The sequence below is a fragment of the Rhododendron vialii genome, chromosome 5a (genome assembly GCF_030253575.1).
Source record: "Rhododendron vialii isolate Sample 1 chromosome 5a, ASM3025357v1".
NCBI lineage: Eukaryota > Viridiplantae > Streptophyta > Magnoliopsida > Ericales > Ericaceae > Rhododendron > Rhododendron vialii.
Window position 1 is genome coordinate 11,003,829 of NC_080561.1, and position 13,728 is coordinate 11,017,556.

Sequence of the window (13,728 nt, forward strand, 5' to 3'; positions counted from 1 at the left end):
GAATGAACACGTGTGGCTCGGGCAAGGCATAGGTGGCCGCGTCAAACTTAGCACGGGGTGCCAGCCGTGCGGACTCTGCAAGCGACACCGCTCGCTCAAAGGACCACACCTCCCCCTGAGCCTCCTCCGCTGCCTCGGTCTCGCTCGCAAAGGCCTCCTCCTCGGCCCTGGCCCTCTCGGCCTCCTCCCTCAAGCGCTCCTCCTCCTGCGCCCTCTCAACCTGCCGGGCCCTGTCCTCCCGCGCAGCCAACACAGCAGCCACTACCCCCGGGTTCTCCCGGAGCAACCGGCCGAGTTCTTCCTCGGACACAAACTCGGCAAAATCCCCTCGAGTGATGGGTACGTGTGCCGAAGACCCCACTGCAGGCCGGAACTCAGCCCCTTCCACGGGTACCTCTCCGGATGCTCCCTCTTCAACCACCGGGCCCTTACCCCTCGCCGGATCTCTCACCGGCGTCTCCGGCCGATCACCATCATCACCACTGCCACTGCCGCCGGCTCCAACCAAGCCCAGAAACGTGATCACTAAGCCCTCTACCCCACTGCTTGGATCCAATCGACGAACCTGTGGACCCACTATCACAACAGAACCTGGCGTACGCCTCATCCCTCCTGGCGTACGCCCTTCCTCGCCACCAACCACCTCTTTTGCATGGCCATCGCCGCCGCTCGAGCCGCCAGAAACCCCTACACCAGTCGCCGACGGGGCTTTGCCTGGCGTTTGATCGCCGATTTGAGGGCCCTCGGGCTCACCCCTTGGTCGAACTTCGTCACCACCACCTCCATCACCGCCATTGCCCCCATTGCCGCCACCTTCGCCGGAATCAGCCATGGGAGAATGTGGGTATGTGTGTTGTAAGAAAAGGATGAAAGATTAGGGAAAAGATTGGGATTTTGAGAGAGTTTTTGAGAGTTTGGAGTTCAAAACGAAACGAATGGCGGTTTTCTGCACTAGTTCGGCATCTCATACGACGTATGGGACGAATGGGCCGGGTCTGGGCTCGGATCTGGGCTCGGATCTCTGAGATTGGTGGCGTACGCCAGTATGTTTATGCCGTACGCCAGTAATTTGTGGGCCTCAGGCCCAATCCATGTCCTGTGCTGAAATGCATCCCCAAGTGGAAGCCCAACTCATTTTGGAAAAACTTTGGACCCGTTCCCAGGCAGAGGTCCACCCGTCCAATTTCAAATCAACGACGGTCCACCCGTCCAATTTCAAATCAACGATGATCCATTCGTCCAAGTTCAAATCAACGACGATCTATCCGTCCAATTTCAAATCAACGACGGTCCACCCGTCCAATTTCAAATCAACGACGGTCCACCCATCCAATTTCAAATCAACGACGGTCCACCCGTCCAATTTCAAATCAACGACGATCTATCCGTCCAATTTCAAATCAACGACGGTCCACCCATCCAATTTCAAATCAACGACGGTCCACCCGTCCAATTTCAAATCAACGACGATCTATCCGTCCAATTTCAGATCAACGACGGTCCACCCGTCCAATTTCAAATCAACGACGGTCCACCCGTCCAATTTCAAATCAACGACGATCCATTCGTCCAAGTTCAAATCAACGACGATCCATCCGTCCAATTTCAAATCAACGACGGTCCACCCGTCCAATTTCAAATCAACGACGGTCCACCCGTCCAATTTCAGATCAACGACAATCCATCCGTCCAATTTCAAACCAGCGACGATCCGTTCGTCCAGGTTCAAACTAAAGACGATCTATCCGTCCCACGATCTGCTTTCCCCAACAGAGTCGATGCTTTTGCAAAAGGATCATTCCCCCAAGAGAGTCCACATTTCTATGATCTGTCTATCAAAGACAACGAAGCAGCGGTCTATCCGCCCCGACGTCGAATCAAACGGGTTCTTTAAAATTCTTGCATTCTGGATAGCCTTGAAGAGGGTGTCTAGGAAACCTTTGACGTTACTTGTCTCCGGTCAATGGTGCTTCAAGTGCCGTCAAAGGGGGGCTTCTGTAGACACCCCATTCTGGACAATCCAGATAACGTTATTTGTCGATCTTTCGTTTTCCCCAATGATGATTTTAGTCGAAGACAGTTTAAGGACAAAGGTGTGTTTGAACTTTGAGGGTCCCGAGCCTCTTTCAAAACCCATATCAAACCCTTCAAACCAAAGCCAAACAGCCCCACCAAAACCAAACTGGCACACGCCAATGTCCTGGAGGCGTACGCCAGTCATCTGCCACGTGTCAGTCATCGACCAGTGGCCCAGCTTTTACCGGCGCACGCCAGTTAATAGTGGCGCACGCCAGTCAAACCCAGTCATTTCAACTTTATCCAGCCACTTGGGCGGGACTTTTTTGCCACCCTGACGTCGGCTACAGCGTCCCTGATGATTATATCGGCCAGGCCCGCTCCCCCTCTCTCCTACACCCCCCATCAACTAGTCCCATGCATTTAATGCATGGGAAGGCTCCAACCTTGCCCCAAGATAGCCAAACAGGCCCTAGCACCAGACTGATCTCAATCTCTCTCCCCTATAAATACCCCCCTTGCATTCATTTGCAAGGGGTTGGCCTCATTAAGAAGAAAAAGCTCTCTTCTTCCTCCTTTCTTGCTCTCCACCTCTTTTTCTCCCATTGAAAGAGAAAGGAAAACAGCCCACTTCCACACACCCTACTGATATCCAGTCACCATCTAAGTTTCCATCTCCAAGCTTTAAGTTCAACACCACCTTCACTCCTCAAACAAAAAGGTATACCACCTTTGTGTCCCTTTCTGTTTTTGGCCCCTAAGGGGAACCAGTGAGGCCCAAGCTAGTAAGTAATACTAGTCCTGGCCTCAAACTGGCAAAATACGACAAACGTATGGGGTGATACATGGCACACGCCAGTAACCGTATGCCGTACGCCAGTCATGGTAGAACGAGCACTACTGGCGTGGGGATCATGGACTACCATTTCTGTCATTTTATCTTCCTGTCAATCACCCTTGCATGCTAAATAACCAGTTTACCGCTTTCTGTATATTTAGAACTGTTTAGATGTAGTAGTTAATACTCACTTCTTATCTGCTTAAAAGGCCTCTGGGATCCTTCTGGTCATATTCCAGAGCCCAGATGATGCAAAAGCCAAGCACTGGATTAAGGTCAAACGTGCGTACGGCAGTCCATGACTGGCGTACGGCAGTTAAAGCTGGGATCTAGTGGCTGGCCCTTGCATCTTAGCTTAATCTTGGCCTCCTTCCTGTCCCCACTTTGTTTAGGGGGTTTCTTGTCTATTTTCATGGCTTCAAGCCATCTCATCTGCCTGTAAATATATATACCCTGCTTATTTAACTGCATGGTCTGTCTTGGGTGTGCGCTGGTCCTTTTCCAGAGCCCAGAGGGTTGCAAACAAGGACTGTGAAACTAGATGAGTGGAGTACGCCAGTCTTACTGTGGCGTGCGCAAGTCAAATCAACATGCAGTGGCTCGGCCAGTGCATGCTGGTAGAACTTGCTTACGCCCCTGCGGGGCAGCGTACTGCAACTTGTTCAGTTTGCCCGGTGCTTGTTCTCAATCTATATTTAGTATTGCAATCAAGCCATTCATAAACATTTTTGTCACATAATCACAACTTGTTAAAGTTTTAACCCCCATTAACTGTTCCCCCGCCCTAACTGGCTAAAAAATGATCAAATGAGAGAAATGCAAATGTTTTATAAAATGCCCGAGTAGAGACCGATCTCCGGATTGGGCGAGAGGGGTGCCATAAAACCTTTCCCCTCTCGTAACATGGCTCCCGAACCTCAGATATCGAAGGTGACGACGGACCGGTCTATGCCTTTTTCAAAATCAAACAAACGTGGCAAAACGTTTTCGAGTTCGGTTCCTTGGGTGCTCTCACCGCTAAAACCCGAGTGGCGACTCTGAATCGAGGCGTTTCGCCGCGCTTTTCCAAACACAAAAAGGGGGCCGCGCCCGATTTCACAAATAGAATTTCCGGGGGCACGTGCCCACATTGACATGAAAGGTTGAAATGACAAGGTTGACTTCTTGGAAGTAAGGTACAAGATTCTCATGGAACAAGATTCCCATGTGACTAGTCTTGTCACATATATATATTAGTAGATTAGTTACTATTATCTAATGGGTAATATCTCCCCTAATAATTATGGACCAAAAGGTAAAGAAAAAGTAAGGTTGACATGACATGACCCAAAAATTTTTTCTTGACTTGTCACATCAAAGCTTTATTGGCCATTAAAACTCTATTACCCAACGATTACAAGTTTCTCTAGCGGTTATTAACCAAAGGATGAAAGAGAAATGAACTAGGTAGTTTGGTTTCTCCAACTAACCGGTTGAAAACTAATTCTACTTGCCATGTAGGATTTTTAGTCAAGAAAATGAAATTTAAAGATTTTTTTTTAACTCGTTAGGAAAATATATAAGTGCTTTTATAAGCATACTTGTCTTTAGAAAAGGACTAAATTGTCCGGGACGAAAAGATATAATTTTATAAATATCAAATCTAATTATGACGGATTATTAAAAACAAAAATGAAATTTTTAAAGAAATCTAAGTAATTAAAATAAAATTTAAATATTTAACAAAATTTTTATTTACCGAAAATCATGGTCGTTATAGTAAATAGGTGACCGCTTCACAAAAAGGTCTCCATTTAAGCCCCGTTAACGACATTCTACAGTCAACAAACATTCCTCCGAAGAAATAGGAGTAATTTATAATTTGAAATTCAAAATGCAAAGTTCATTACTCCAGTTCCGAAAAGGAAAACCAAACCACTCATTCCAATTCATCCCATTTTTCTAGGAGTACTGCTATTGGTACCGATGGTACCGTAGAGAAAATGTATCGACGGTCGTCTCCGGCCACCGGACGGCCGATCCGAGCCGTCCAAAAATTTTAAAAAACAAAACCGAGTGGACGAACGCGAGAATCAATGGCATCCGAGGTGTGTAGGGTACTTGATCCGAGCACCCCTTTCTCGTCTATATATGTATATACGTGTATATACACGAAAAAGGGGTGCTCGGATCAAGTACCCTACACACCTTGGATGCCATTGATTCTCGTGTAAGCCCACTCGGTTTTATTTTTTAAAATTTTTGGACGGCTCGGATCGGCCGTCTGGTGGCCGTCGGTGCATTTTCCCTACGGTACCATCGGTACCAATAGAATTTTCGTTTTTCTAGAGCTTTTCAAGATCTAATTTTTGAAAACCAAAATGTGTTTTTGATTAAAACTAATAACCATAATTATACTCAACAACCCTAAATTTATAACTAATCTCAATTCAAACCCTGTGTTCCCAACTCTACTCCTAACATCCTATACCCAACTACCACTGTTCCGTACACCCACCAAATTCAAACAACTCGACACCAAAATTGGGTTTCTTTCTCCAGATTGGCTCATCCTTTCTCAATTTTGTTCCATCACTCAATTCTACCGACGCCAATGCGTTTCACCCCTTGCGTTCCTAACCCCACTCTCAATCTTCTCAAGCCTAGACATTTTTTTTTGTTTATTTTTTAACATTTACGTACTTTTGTACATATATCTGCTTCCCGTTAGTTATACAACTCTTTTTAGTTTATATATGTAATTAATATATATATATATATATATATATACACACACACACACACACACACACACAGTCCGGATCCAATGAGGGATCCCGCACGGTCTCCCCTTTTCCGATCGAATTGTGACGATCCGAGTCGCTCAAAGTGATTAGAACGTGGTTTTAAGAGTACTCGCGAAAAATCAGCAAAAAAAATGATCGGGAAGGGCTTGATCCGAACAGTTTTTTATTGAACGGTTCAGTAAAAAACTGGTCGAATTAAGCCCTTCCTGATCATTTTTTTTGCTGATTTCTCGCGGGTAACCATAAAATCACGTTCTGCACACTTTGAGCGGCTCGGATCGTCGTAATTCGATCGGAAAAGGGGAGTCCCACACCGTAAGGCCGTAAGGGATCCCTCATTGGATCCGGACTGATATACTGTATATTAGATTTTGGATTAGCCCAACACAGATTAGATCCCTGGTTCCGTCCTTGATTTAAGTGAACAGGTATTCTTAGACAGAGCTAAAAGAAAAAATAAGGCAATTGATTGAGACACAAGTTACGGTTTGGTTAAAGAAGACCCCAATTGAGTACATAAAGTGTCCTAGCGTGTTCAACAATGATTTCGAAGTGTCCAAATGGGGAAAAAAATTGAAAAAAATAGACGGCATACTTCATTGGATAGGATAATATAAAGACAGTTCACAGGAATCAACAATACAGTCCAAAATAAAATAAAAATTCTAATACTATGTAAGTGCAGGAATAAGAAAAAATAAGTTGTCAGGTATAAATGTCATTATTGTATATGTTTTCCGTAAAATACCAAATGGAATATAAGTTCTTTACCGGGCCTTTATATAAGTTAAGTTGAAATAAAGAGCTCATGTCAAATTTAGGGATTCCACATGCATTTGAAGACTGAGGTCCATTCTACTAAGAGATATTTTTTGAATTAAAGATGATATTTTGTAAGAGTATTAAAATCTGCCTCGTGAAGCATGAAATAAGTACCTTAAAAATTAAAAATCTTGGCGGGACATAGCCTGAGTTTAAACAGCCCCAAACAAAGACTTATTCTTTATAAAAAGTAAATCTTTTAAACATCTAAAAAAAATGACTCAGTATTTAAGACCTTATTTTGTCTTCTGTGAAAAAAATTCCAAAATTACACTAAAGATGAGAACAAACAATACTTCTTTTTGTTTTTTTGGTATACCCGAAAGCAAACTAATTACCTATAAATAGGAGTAGTTAAACATCCATAACGCCATAGCCTTGTCTTTTCTTCTTCTTCTTTTTTGTCATCTCCATAGCCTTATCACGGAGAAATTTTTGGTGACGGGTGGCATATCCCACGTGGTATACATTTTCTCCTCTCACTCCAACACTTTTTCTCTCCAAATCTTAGCCGTCCAAAAACGTGATAGACGGCTCAGATGTACCAAGCAGTACCCACCCGATATTGATAAATTTTCCCTTATCACGAGCAGTGAAAGGCTTCCCCTTCAAAAGTGCGGAGTTCAGTAACAGTCAACAGTAACCATTTCACAAAAAGGTCTCCATTAGGCCATCCACAGTGGTATAACCAAAAGACAATTGTTGTTAAAGTTAATAATATTTGTGCAAAAAATGGCTCACAATGGTATAATCAAACTTAGCAATATGCTTAGAAATAATCAAATTTTGGGCTTTGAATAACCAAAACTAACAACCTTTTTCAATAATCAAAATTTATGAACCCCACACTACATAAGTTAACTAGTTCTAAAATTTATATACACACGTATTTCAACTACTATTTTATTCTTCTCTTATTCACTTGCTCTATATCTTCTTCACTTCAACCACAAACTGTTTCTCTTTCTTTTTCTTTAAAAGTGAAGCTCATATTTCTCGATCATCTATAATTTAACTCATCGTTGCTGGATTAAGGTATTTTACTCTTCTTTTACGTTTCTATTTTAGGCTGCATTCTTATGAATTTAACTTAAACTTAACTTAAATTTGAAAATTGTTTTTATTTGAATTTTTTCGCATTTTTTAGTTTTGCGCCAAACTTTTATAAGTTATTGATTCGTCTCAACGAGAGGAATCGGGAAAAGTGTTTGTTTTTATTTTACTTTTACCCAAGTATTTTAATAAATAATCACTTTTTAGCAAAAAAAAATGATTTTTTTGACTAAAAAGTGGTTATTCATTTTTTTGTTCCTCCCCCTATGGTTGAGTAAACAAGGAACCTTGCAAAAAAAAAAAAAAAAGAGGAAGAACCTTGTATTCATTTCCAAATTTAAGAACACATCTGATTTTTTTTTTTTGAAAGATTAAGAGAGTGGTGGATTTGTGATATAAGCTATTGGAACAGGAAGAAAAAAAATCGGTGTTGTTTTGATAGATAATACTAGAAAGAACACTATATATTCGATATATTTTTGCCCAAAAAAAAAACTTAATGGAGGGAAATGAATGGCAGGAAACAAAAGGGAACAGAGAGATTGTGTGAAATTATAGTGGACCCCTTATTTTGGTTATGGACTAAAAGTGACCATTGTGAACCTCAACATCGAATCAAAAAAAAAAAAAAACCTCAACATTGTTAAGCTTAGCAATCTCTTAAGTGAATAATCAAAAGCTGATGTGTCAATTTTTGGTTATTCATTTTTGATTATACCACTATGAATGGCCTTAAAGCCCCGTTAACGACAAACATCTAAAATAATTTTTTATCATTAAAATGATTAAAATGATTTTTTTGAAAAATAATATAATGGCAAACATCTAAAAAAATTGACTCGGAACATTTAAGACCCTTTTTTGTGTGTGTGTGTGGTGTGGGGGGGTTGTGATAAGAATATTTAAGACCTTACTGGGGGGTTGTGATAAGAATATTTAGGGGGTGTTCGGACAAATAAGTCAAAGTGGCTTATTTTTTGTTCTTGTTCAAATTTTTTTCGTATCACTTGACTTATTGTCATTTTTTGGGGGGATTATTGCATCCTCACGACAAAAAAAAATCTAAAAAGTAAAATTTTTTGACCAAAATTCAATTTTTTTGAATAAAGACGAAAAATTGGCTTATTGATTTTTTTTCGTCTTTATTCAAAAAAAATTGAATTTCGGTCAAAAATTTTTACTTTTAGATTCCTCTAGTCGTGAGGATGCAATAATCTTCAAAAAAATGACAATAAGCCAAGTGATATGAAAAAAATTTGAATAAAGACAAAAAATAAGTCATTTTGGCTTATTTGTCCAAACACCCCCTTAAGACCTTACTTTATCTGTGGTGAAAAAAATCCAAAATTACACTAAAGATGGGGAACAAACAAATTTTTTTTTTTTTTGGGTATACCCAAAAACAATCTAAGAGCCCGCTCCGGAATACCTTTTTAAAAAATAAATACTTATTTTATATTTTCAAATTAAAAAATAATTTTTCAATTTTATTTGCACCGTAATAAAAATCTTAATGAAATCTTTCAAACTAAATCCATATTGCATGTTTTTAAATTTTATTAAACCCATTATTTTTTAACTTAAAATTACATTCTTAAAAAATAAATACTTATTTGGCGTTAAAAAACAGGACCTAATTACCGATAAATAGGCGTAGTTAAACATCCATAGGACCATAATAGCCTTATCTTTTCTTCTTTTTTTATCATCTCCATAGCCTTATCTCGAGCAGTCAAAAAAAAAAAAGAGGCTACCCCATCAAAAGTGCGGAGTTCAAAAACGTTCAATAACAGTAAACAGATAACCCGTGAAGGTCCCCATTTTAAAGACCCCGTTAACGACATTCTACGGTCAACAAACATTCCTCCCAAGAAATACTAATTTATAATTTGAAATTCAAAATGCAAAGTTCATTACTCCAGTTCCGAAAAGAAAATCCAAACCAAACCACTCCTTCCAATTCATCCCATTTTTCTTGAGCTTTTCAAGATCTAATTTTGGAAAACCAAAATGTGTTTTGATCAAAACTAATAACCATAATTATACTCAACAACCCTAAATTTTAGAACTAATCTCAATTCAAACCCTGTGTTCCCCACCCTACTCCTAACATCCCATCCCCAACTACCTCTGTACACCCACCAAATTCAAAATAACTCTCCCTCTCAACACCAAAATTGGGCATCTTTCTTCAGATTTGCTCCTCAATTTTTTCAATCAGTCAATTCTACTGACGCCAATGCGTTTCACCCCTGCGTTCCTAACCCCACTCTCAATCTTCTCAAGCCCAGACATGTAATCCCTGACTTCATTCCTGATCATCTCTTGCATCACAGAAAGGAAATCCGGCCCAAACGACACCGTTTCCACCTTCTCCCCCGCAAAATCACCGCTCTGATAAGTCGACTCGCTCACCCGCCCAGCGTTTCCACCGCCAACCTCCTCCGATTGCGAGGCGTTTCCACAAACAAGAGACAGATTCAGATCAATCTCATGCGGCGTCGATTCGATCCGCCGCGAGCAATCCGCGATCGGCGGCCCATACGCGCTCACGCTCATCGGAGAAATCAACGGGAGGCTCGCATCGCTGACAACATCAGAGCCAGACGGGCCATCATCAAGGTTAATATAGCAATTATCATTGACACACAAACCAGAAATCGCGGTCGTGACGTCGCCGCTCTCCGACCGCCTGTGCTGACCGCCGCGCTCCTCGACGCCGTCGGCCTGCTCCGCCGCGTGCTTCCGCTTGAGCGTGGAGTTCCAGTGGTTCTTGATCGCGTTGTCCGTCCGCCCGTTGAGGAACCTGGCGATCGTGGCCCACTTGTTGCCGAACCGGGAGTGGGCCTTGACGATCAGCTCGTCCTCCTCCGCCGTGAACGGCCTGTGCTCCACCCCCGGCGACAGTTGGTTGCACCACCGCAGCCGGCATGACTTCCCCGACCGCCCGGGCACCGACTTGCTTATCAGCGACCAGTTCCTCGCCCCGTGCCGTTGCACGAGCTTCTGCAACGACTCGTCCTCTTCGGGGCTCCACGGGCCCTTGATCCGGTCCACGTCTCTCTCCGTCAACGCCGATCGGTTCTCCATACCAAACCCTAACCCTAGACTAAATATATGTATATATATATATATATATATATATCGCGGTGATATAGATAGACGCGTATGTGATTCTTGAGGAGAGAGAGAGAGAAAATCAGAGAGAGAGAGAGAGAGAGAGAGAGAGGGAGAAAGAGAGGCTGTGTGGCCTCTGGGAGCGAGAGATCGAGGGAAGGGGGGGAGGAAGGAGGGATTTAAATAGTGGGGATTAGGGTTACCGGTGGTTGTAGGTAGACGGTTACGTTGATTACAGCTGTATGGGGACACGTGTTGGAAGGTGAGTGCGGGGGGATGAGAGAGAATAGCGGGAATATCTTGCCTGCCAGCGTGGAAATTTAATTTGCCTAATTTTTGGATGACTCGGGGCGTGGGACAGTTACGGAAGTTAATGAGGCCGGGAGATGCTTCTAGAATTTGGGAAGTGCCGTTTGTTTCCATTACGGATTTTTTCAAATTTTGAATTAAAAATAGTAATGAGTACTATTATAAAGAAAATTGATTTTGACACTTCATTTTTAATTATTGTCTCCCTATTTTTTTTTATTTGAAAGTACAACAATACCTTTCTGTGTGTGAGAGAGTAGATGAACACTAACAAAATAAAGAAGAATTTAATAATTTTATATAGAATAAAAATGATGGTTAAATGTGGAGAGTCAAAATCACTTTCCTACTATAATTTGGAAAGTGTCAAAATCAACCTATTTTGACACTCCCTTGGATAGAGCCGTTAACAATTTGGGGAGTGATTTTTTCTATAATTTTTGAAATTTTGTTTGAACCCTTTTAAAGTATTTGAAGACGGTGGAAACCTTTGTATCTTTCACACAAAGATGTCTCAAGTTAACCAACTTATGGAATTATGTTTGAATCTCTTCTATAATATTTTGAAGATGGTGACAATGTTTTCAAATGGTAGAGATTATGATTATCTAGGGTCGAATTTTAGAAACTGTAGTTATCTTGCGATATTTATGTTGTCTTGGTTTTTGACAATTAAGTTTTATCGACCTTTTTAAAAATGATCCCCTTTTTTTTATTTCTCTAGGTGGAGATGATATAAAAAGTAATTAAAAAATCAGCTCAAAATTAAAAAAAGGACCACTTGCTATTAATTAGTATTAATTATAGTTGTGCTGATGTTGGCCATTGCCTTAGCCCATTTCAAATAGTTTTCCACAAATAAGATCAGTTTCAACTTGTTAACTTGTTAAAAAGTCGTTATAGAATAATGTTGTCCCGACAGCTAACGACACAGTATAAGAAATAAATTTGACTTTGCTAACATGATTTTCGAATATTTATAAATTAGCTTAAGTGTTTATAAACGATTTTTCTATGGCATTGAAGATGCTCTATGTAATAAATTTTAGAATTTTTCATTTTAAAGAACCACCTAATAAACTACTAATAAGGGCAAATATTGTGTGTTTTGTAAGATAAATATTATCCATTTTTATTATTATTGATGCTTTATTGACCTTTTTTGTACGAAAAAATTACTTCAAAAGTTATATATGATATGGTTCATTGAAGATCAAGTAAATCCAAACAATTGTACTCTAGATTCCTATTACATTTCCACTCATCAGCGCAGTCAATAGAAAGTAAATAATACATTTTTTTTCAACAAAAGAAGCAAATTCAGACATATGGCAAGTACATATTTTCACACAAATACAGAGAAACAGAGACACAATACAAGAAAACACTAAGAGACGAAACTAGTGTCTAGCGCCTATGCAAGAGCCAAACGCTTACTTCTTCACACCGTCAACATGGCCGGCTAATGTGAAGCTAGTACCTAGACACCACCGTCTTGGGATGGCGGAGCTCCGAATTAAAGATAATATTAAACTTGTGGAAATCAATCATCCGATTTGGGAAAACCAGATCGAAACAAAACCACTCGGGATAATACATTCAAAAGGTCAAAAAAATAAACTAATATATTAATACACATTCCAATATTTTCTTTCTTTTTGAATAGCTTATGCGCACCTCAATTAATTCCCTCCCTAGTTAATCAAAGGCATATCCATCCATACCTAGATTAAGGAATTCACAAGAAATTACTTCTTATATTTCTTAATAATTGGTCCATTTTAAGAGTTTCAATTTTTTAAGATGACATGTAATAATTACACTTATATTTAAATTTAATTACATCATTTCAACCATTCCCCAATATTCTACCACTTATATTCAAATTTTATGACATCATTTCAACCAACAATAATGTTACGTACACAAAAATTTAAACACAACTCCACATGGATGATAATGTGTTTGGATTATTGCTTAATTAGAATTTTGGTTCCCCTATATTCTACCTAGGAGTACTTTAGGACACTATGTTTTTACTTATAAAGGGACGCTTTTGTGAAATTATCAAATTTCTACTTTCACTTTTAAAAAGGACCAATATTTCGGAACATTCCAAAAAGAAACAATGTACTAACAATTAGAACGGAGAGAGTAAAATATTGCAGCCTAATCTCAAGAATCAAACTCTGATCAATTGTGCGGAGAACAAACTCATCAGAGAGCGGCATCCACTTGGAATAATATCTCGAGTTAGGAAGGGCATAATCGAGAAAGCAAGTGGTGGGGATTGTGGATAAGCTTTGACCAAGCCAGCTGGATAGCAATGAATTGCGTGAGGGAGGGAATGGAATGGAATTGCCTTCCTTTTTGTGGTTTTGTTTGTTTGTTTGGTTTCCTGTTTCTCTTTTTGTCCCTTCTTATGATTGCATACGGGGGGAACGGAAAGTGATGAGGTGGAAGGAAACGACAAGGAACGGTCAGACGGGAAACGACGGGGGGGAGTTAAGGGTGTTAAGTTAACTTACGCTATTCTTTCAAAAAAAAAAAAAAGTTAACTTACGCTATAAGGCGTACGTATCCTAGCCTGTAATGTACGGAGTATAAAAGGACGGATGACCAACCAACGGCCTCGATGGTTACCTGTCATTGTTGGTCACCTCTCACACACCGACATCGTTTTGCACTGTGGACTTATTACCGGCTACCAGAGTACTCCTGATCTTTTAAATCACTCAAAAAATGTTGGAATTTGAACTAGGACCCGTTTCCACTACAAAAAAAATA

General features: G+C 40.5%; 2 protein-coding genes across 2 annotated transcripts in view; one reads left to right on the forward strand and one right to left on the reverse strand.

Moving 5' to 3' along the window:
• Positions 1-13,728, forward strand: part of LOC131327127 (reticulon-like protein B11) — a 104,290-nt gene that overhangs the window by 57,865 nt on the left and 32,697 nt on the right. The window lies entirely within an intron of this gene.
• Positions 9,719-10,782, reverse strand: LOC131327124 (transcription factor MYB73-like). The gene has a single exon (XM_058360132.1). The coding sequence runs from the start codon at positions 10,603-10,605 to the stop codon at positions 9,733-9,735; it is 873 nt and encodes a 290-aa protein (XP_058216115.1). The 5' UTR covers positions 10,606-10,782; the 3' UTR covers positions 9,719-9,732.